Below are 7,500 nucleotides of genomic sequence, written 5' to 3'. Positions count from 1 at the left end.
CAATGGCTACCAGTAGATTTGCCTTGTGAAATTTATAGAAACGGATATATATATATATATATATATATGTATGTATGTATATGATTATTGATATCTGTAACTGCAACAGACTGTGGGGTTATGGAGTGATACCAGTTTAAAATAGAGAATCAGAAGACAAATTGGTACCATACATTGCAAGACGGCAGTTGAGTAATGATTACGCCATGTTAACTATTTTATCGCGGGGGATAATCATTATCAATGTCCTAATCACTGCGATGTGAATGTGATGTCTGCTGTATGTTAGATAAGAGACTGGTAGATACAAACACACATTATATATATGTATATATATACTTATATAGATAGATATAAATGTATGTATATATACATTAAAAGAGAGAGATCATTTATAGATATATAGATGTATGCATGTATATATGTATGCATCTACTATATTTATATACATGCACATACCCTAAACAGATGTAACATTATGCACACACCCACACATAGACACACAAACACACACACACTCACACGCGTACACAAATACATACTCACATACATACATACATACATATATATATATTTATATAGACATCTATATTAACATATATACTTTATAGATCACTGGATTGTTAGTACCAGGTGATGAGCGGGTAATGAGTGTGTTGATATTAGTACCAGGCGATAAACAAGTAAATGTATTATTGACATAAATATTTTGGTTAACATTCTCTACTTGTGACAATAAGTTTAACAGGTATGCATATGCGAAGCGTTTCGGGACAGAAATACCAAAAGGATAGTGTATAATTTAATAACGTCTTATATTTTAGATCTTAGGTGTATAATATTTTGGGGTTAGAAATTAATTTTCTTACATGTAAGGTAGAACCTATCTGGACCTCTGATATCATCAATTAAACAGAAATGGATGTTATCTAGGGAAATAATTCCAAAATCTTGATCAATATAATCACTATACAGAATAGAATTTAAGTATTTAGACCTTCTTTCTCGTGCAACTACACGATTCACCTTCAGTAGCGTCATGTGAGGGACAAAGTCGAAGTGGTTTGTGAGGGTAACGCCATCAATGTGATGAAGAGTTTTGTGAATGCGTTCGATGATCGACGTAAAGGCCGCTGGCACGTCCAGCTTCACGTAAAGTACTCGAGCACCGAAAGTAGTTAATCCACGAGCTTTTATTTTGCGTTGAGGATTACTATCAAGGATGCCTACAAGATCCTGAATATCTGGTCTCAATTCTTTGAGCATATTACTGACTTCTAGGACTGCCTCAGGACTTTCACACCGGACCATTGCCAGAGTGACGTGTAAGATCTCATTCGGCATGGCGCAGCTGCGAAGAACAGGTTCTTGTTGTATCACATGATCTTGCACTTCTGTTGCCACAGATTTCACGTCCTCATTTTTTACTTTAATGCATAAGAAATGTGTGGCACGGAGTAGCTCAACTTTGGGTTTCTCAGTAACGCAGTAATCTGCCACTAAGCCAGTACCCGTCGCATCGCCACCTCCCATAATGACCAAGTCATCATCAGAATCGTCGTCATCGTCGTCTGGATTGAAGACACGCGCTCGCCTCTCTAGTTCCTCATCAATCTCCTTTATCTTATCCTGGATCCTGACCTCGTTACCTGCGCTGCCGAACACGTGATCGAGGCGCTCGTTTTTGTCCCAAACCTTGGTTCCTTTGTACTTGAAATACTGGATGCGGTGTTGAGGGATGGCCAGCTGGTCATCGTCCACAAGAGCAAGGTGCTCCCAGTGGAACGATGTGAACGGCTTCTCCACAACGCCAGAAAATCGATCCATGTATCCAACAGTGAAGTACTCTTCTTGGAGATCTCCATCCCACTGTATTCTGTGCCTCACATCGCCCGCGGTCTTCATGGAAGGTTTTTTGGCAAAATGATCTGTTTCTTCCGTAGCAACCTTCTTTACATTTCCTCTATTTTTCTTTTTTGTTTTTCTACCTACTGCTTTTACTACGTCTGATGGGTGCAAATTGAAACACTGCTCGCCGAATCTGCACTTTCCTTCGAGGTAAAAAGAGCATACAGTTTTCTCTTCCTTCGCCTCACACTTGTCTTCATCCGATGAAGAGTTCTCACTTTCCTTACATTCACTGACGGGAGCCATGGTGGTGTCTCCTAGGTGTGACTCCGTTACTGCTGGCGATTCAGGCTCAAGGGCTGCTGTTTCAGAGGACTCTGCCATGGACACTGATGTACGATCAGAAACCTCACTCGTAGAAGTAGCCAGGGTGTTCAGGTTCAGCCGACACCCACCAGGAAGCTTGTCTGTTGTAGTGAGGAGGTCAGGTAGCAACGGTATATATCCGTTTAGACCGCCGGCCGCCAGGCCTTTCCAAACGTGGTGTAATATTTTCTGCTAAGCCTTTCCCTAATATTCCGCTGCTATATGGTCATTCAGAGAGTATATATATATATATATATATATATATATATATATATATATATACACACAAAGGCAGAACTTAGAGTAGGTTGTTTTAATACATTCTCTGTAATAAGCTTTAGGGTAAACTAGCGTATATTTGATGGTGTGAAATTGCGTCACGTTAATGCATGCAGATATATATATATATTTATAAAAAAAAAAATATATATATATACATACATACATACAAACATACAAACATACAAACATACAAACATACAAACATATATACATGGTATAGAAACCCACACTGTAAAACTAAATTTAATTGAAAAAGAGACTACAGTTTCGGAATCCACCTGGATTCCATCTTCAAGTCTGAGGAGGCAAGGAAGAGGAGGGGGTATAAGACAGAGAGAGGAAAGGCAACGCGGAGACACGGGGCAGGTGAGGACCGACGAACGGAAACGAAGGGAGGTCAGATCAGGTCGGGAGGGTCGGGCAGATCATGTCGGGAGGGTCGGGCGGACTGTGTGAAGGGTGGCCAGCATACGGGAGAAGGCGAAGGATGTGGGAAGCGAGAAGACTGTCAGCAGGAGAAAAGCCGCTGTTCAGGTTGAAATTGGGAAGCAGCTTAATAAGGGAAGATTCCACCAGTCTGCGGGCGTGGACGTCAGCGGAAGGAAAGATAATTCGCGCCGCTGACCAGTCCATCACATGGCCTGTATCCCACTGATGGCAGAAGAGAGCGTTGTTGTTGTGCCCCCTGGAAACAGCGGCTCCTCCAGCGGTGGGAAAAATCCAATGCGTTGGTGTTTTTTCTTGATTCTCCGAAGGCGTCCAAAGTCTTTTTTATATATTTATGCTTTCTAGTGTTCCTTTAGCCATATGTTTTGGTTGTTTTTTTCCTCAAATATTTGTCTTTCTTATTTAACCACGCTGTATTTTTATTTATTAAATATATTTGCGAATTCAGTTTTCCTTCGCTTTCTCGTAAAGGTTTACCTGGAAAACAAAATATAAATTCATATCGATTTACTGGATATATAGAAAAGAAAAAAATATATATATATATACACACATACATACATAGCTATGCGAGTGTGTGTACATATATAAACTTACATATTTGCATATTGTACATACATACAGATATATGTATAAAGAAATAAACAAACAGATAAACATATATATATATATTCATATATATATGTATAAACATACATATGCATATATATACACATATGTATGTATACACACACATATGTGTGTGTGTGTGTGTACATACATATACATATATACACACACATATGTATATATGCACACACATGCGTATATATACATATATGTATATATATGCACACATATACACATATATGTGTATAAATGTGTGCTTGTTCGAGCCCGAGAAAACGACATATCGGCTTGAGAAGTCAAACGCAGGTGTCATAGGGGAAATCACCGCCGTGACACAAGTGTTAGTGCACCGAACCACGGTTGATTAGGAAGGGCATCCAATCAGGCAAGGGTGACACTGTCATATAACCTCTCAATAGTGAATTGAGAGAGGCCTATGTCCTGCAGTGGAATGAATAGCTGTTAAAAAAAAAATATATATATACACACATATATATATGTATATATACATATGTATATATAGGTATATTAAATATATATATATATATAAACATATATGTATTATGTGTGTGTGTGTATGTATGTATGTGTGTATGTATATGTGAGTGTGTATGTGTGTGTGAGTTTGTGTGTATACATATATATATATGCATATATATATAAATATATATATGTGTGTGTGTGTGTGTGTGTCTGTGTATGCATATATATATGTATATATATATATGCATATTTATATATATATGCATATGTATATGTATGTATATAATATATATAATACAGATTTCATATATATGCATATGAATATATAATATATATTATATATACATATATATATATATATGCATGCATATATATATATATGTGTATATAATATATATATATGTGTGTATATAATATATATATATATATATATATATATATATGTGTGTGTATATAATATATATATTATAGATTTTATATATATGCATATGAATATATATATAATATATATATACACACACATATATATATATATATATATATATATATATATATATATATATATATATATATATATATATATATATATGCATGCATTAACGTGACGCAATTTCACACCATCAAATATACGCTAGTTTACCCTAAAGCTTATTACAGAGAATGTATTAAACTATCTACTTTAAGTTCTGCCTTTGTGTGTATGTATATATATATATATATATATATATATATATATATATATATATATTCTCTGAATGACTATACAGCTGTAGAATACTAGGAAAAGGTTCAGCAAAAAGTATTACACCACGTTTGAAAAGCCTGGCTGCGGGCGGTCTAAACGGATATATACCGTTGCTACCTGACCTCCTCACTACAACAGACAAGCTTCCTGGTGGGTGTCGGCTGAACCTGAACACCCCCGCTACTTCTACGAGTGAGGTTTCTGATCGTACATCAGTGTCCATGGCAGAGTCCTCTGAAACAGCAGCCCTTGAGCCTGAATCGCCAGCAGTAACGGAGTCACACCTAGGAGACACCACCATGGCTCCCGTCAGTGAATGTAAGGAAAGTGAGAATTCTTCATCGGATGAAGACAAGTGTGAGGCGAAGGAAGAGAAAACTGTATGCTCTTTTATACCTCGAAGGAAGTGCAGATTCGGGGCGAGCAGTGTTATCAATTTGCACCCAACAACGTAGTAAAAGCAGTAGGTAGAAAAAAACAAAAAAAAAAATAAAGGAATTGTAAAGAAGGTTATGCGTTATCGAAGAAACAGATCTTTTTGCCAAAAAAACCTTCATGAGACCGCGGGCGATGTGAGGCACAGAATACAGTGATAGGAGATCTCCAAGAAAGTACGTCACTGTTGGATACATTGATCGATTTCTGCGTTGTGGAGAAGGCGTTTTCAACACTTTCGAATCGTTCCACCTGGGAGCAGACAAGCACCTTTGCTCTTGTGGAACGATGAACCACTCAATACTCAGACGTAGTGGCAACAGGCCATGAAATCCCGCAACACACAATCGAATCAACAACATAGGCACCTGCATGTTCCAGTATTTTCACGTACAAAAGGAACCAAGGTTTGGGGACAAACGAGCGAACAAAAACGAGCGCGGGCGAGCAGTGAGGAACGAAGCGAGCGCCTCGATCACTAGTGTGATCGGGCAAGCGCTAGGTAACCGAGGAGAAGGAAACGAAGGGACAGCGACGAGGTCAGGATCCAAGGATTAAGATAAAAGGAGGATTGATGAGGAACTAAGGAGAAGATGGAGAAAGGCGAAGTATCAGGGAAGAGATGTGATGGGGGGAGAGGGAGGAGGAAAAGGAGAAGCGCGTGTTCATCTATCAATCCTAGTCTTCAATACGCCCAGACAGAAGGAGTTCAATTTTCAATTCCTAGACATTGTTCAATGACAATAGTTAAAAAAGTAGGTTAGGGGGGGGGGGGGGCGGGTTAGTGGTGGTATGGAAGTTGAGTGTGTGGTGGGGGATTGTTGGGGGGTGTGTAGATGGGGAGGGGATAGGTAGGGGAGGTTGGGATTGGTATGAGGTATGATTTAAATAATTTTGGTGGGTGTAGTTTATCTTAAAAACTATTTAACTCGACCGTCGCTACAGAAAAAAAACAAAACCTAAAACAACAGGACATGTTCTTATTGAATTATAGAGTTTTAAATGTATAGTAGGGAATTTGTTATGAGGAATTTTGATAAAAAAAACTGAAGAAAATAGTCAAGAAGCATGGGTAAATAACAAACACAACCAATACACCACACCCCACCTAACCCACAAAAAAACAAGACAACTACCTGAACTCTCTTTTTCGCCATTAGAAGGACTCTGAAAACATAATACTTCAAAAAAGGCTAGCGCGCCATGCCGAATGCGATATCTAACCTTAACAACCGTCACATACTATTTAACTAACTTACATACCTACCTTGATACTAACTTTCACACTAGGCCGTTTCTACTAAGTTGTATAAGTATATGTTAGAGTGCGGGACAATTTCCCTTATCAAACCTTTCTATATGGGGGGGGGTAAAATGCATATACTCTGGCAATGGTACTCGGAGTGAGTGAAAGAGCACCCCCTGCTGAGCTAAGCAGGGAGAGCAAGTTCCGTTAGATATAAACGGGTAGTCCAGTAAATTATGCTCAATAAAGAAATTGAAGAATGACCAACAATAGGGTATACTGTAAACTAAGTTGTAAAAGATCCACGACCGCACACATGGTGGGGGGCCAGGGATCTCATGGGGGTTTCTCGCCTCCTATTCTCCATAACCACCACCACCATAACGGCCAACCACCCCCACCACCCATATCCCCTCACTATGATCAACCCCACCAAATCCCACCCACCTCAACCCCACACCATAACCCACCTAAGACCCACCCCACATCCACACACCCCCAAATTTGCACCCCCAATGGTCTCCTCCACCAACTAGTAATTTACCGCTTCGTGACGCCACACTCCGCGTGACGTTTAAGTATTATTACTATTGTGATCTCGGCGATTTTAAACACACTACTACTTTCATAACTTATTCCTTCTCGTGCTTACCGAGTCATTTACACAACATAAAATAAAATAACAAAGACGCGGGAAGATAGCAGGGGGGGGGGGGGGGTGGTAGATTTGGTAACAGAGTGGCGTGTGCCCAAGAGGGCGTGGGGGGAGGCTCTTATACGTTCGATCATATAGTCGACAAGCGTCAAAAAAAACAAGAGCCTATCATGCATCCACGCCATACAAAACTGTCGTCACTTCATAATTTTGAATTAAGGAGTTCCAAAACAAAATAAACCACACCAACCGGGAAACACCCCACTTGTATAATAAAGCGGGGGGGCGGGAATTCGTTCCACTCCCGGAAAAAAAACTACTTTTGGCGATCTATTAGGGGTGGTTCTCTGGTCCCTCACAATGAGAGAACGCTAGCTATAAAGT

General features: G+C 39.2%; 1 protein-coding gene across 2 annotated transcripts; it reads right to left on the bottom strand.

Annotated features, from left to right (window-relative positions):
* Window positions 1-789: 789 nt before the first annotated feature.
* On the bottom strand, window positions 790-2,337 carry LOC125036553. 2 transcript variants are annotated; one of them, XM_047629257.1, is made up of 2 exons: window positions 1,023-2,337; window positions 790-964 (listed from the first exon to the last, which is right to left on the bottom strand). In XM_047629257.1, exons 1-2 carry the CDS (start codon window positions 2,230-2,232, stop codon window positions 930-932), a joined length of 1,245 nt encoding a protein of 414 aa, XP_047485213.1. In that variant the 5' UTR covers window positions 2,233-2,337; the 3' UTR covers window positions 790-929. The 2 variants fall into 2 exon arrangements, with proteins under 2 accessions (XP_047485213.1, XP_047485211.1); XM_047629255.1 differs by having other exon boundaries at window positions 790-2,337.
* Window positions 2,338-7,500: the final 5,163 nt, after the last annotated feature.

The sequence above is a fragment of the Penaeus chinensis genome, chromosome 21 (assembly GCF_019202785.1).
Source record: "Penaeus chinensis breed Huanghai No. 1 chromosome 21, ASM1920278v2, whole genome shotgun sequence".
In the NCBI taxonomy this organism is placed as follows: domain Eukaryota; kingdom Metazoa; phylum Arthropoda; class Malacostraca; order Decapoda; family Penaeidae; genus Penaeus; species Penaeus chinensis.
The sequence above is the reverse complement of the archived record's forward strand: the minus strand, read 5'-3'. Positions and strand labels throughout refer to the sequence as shown.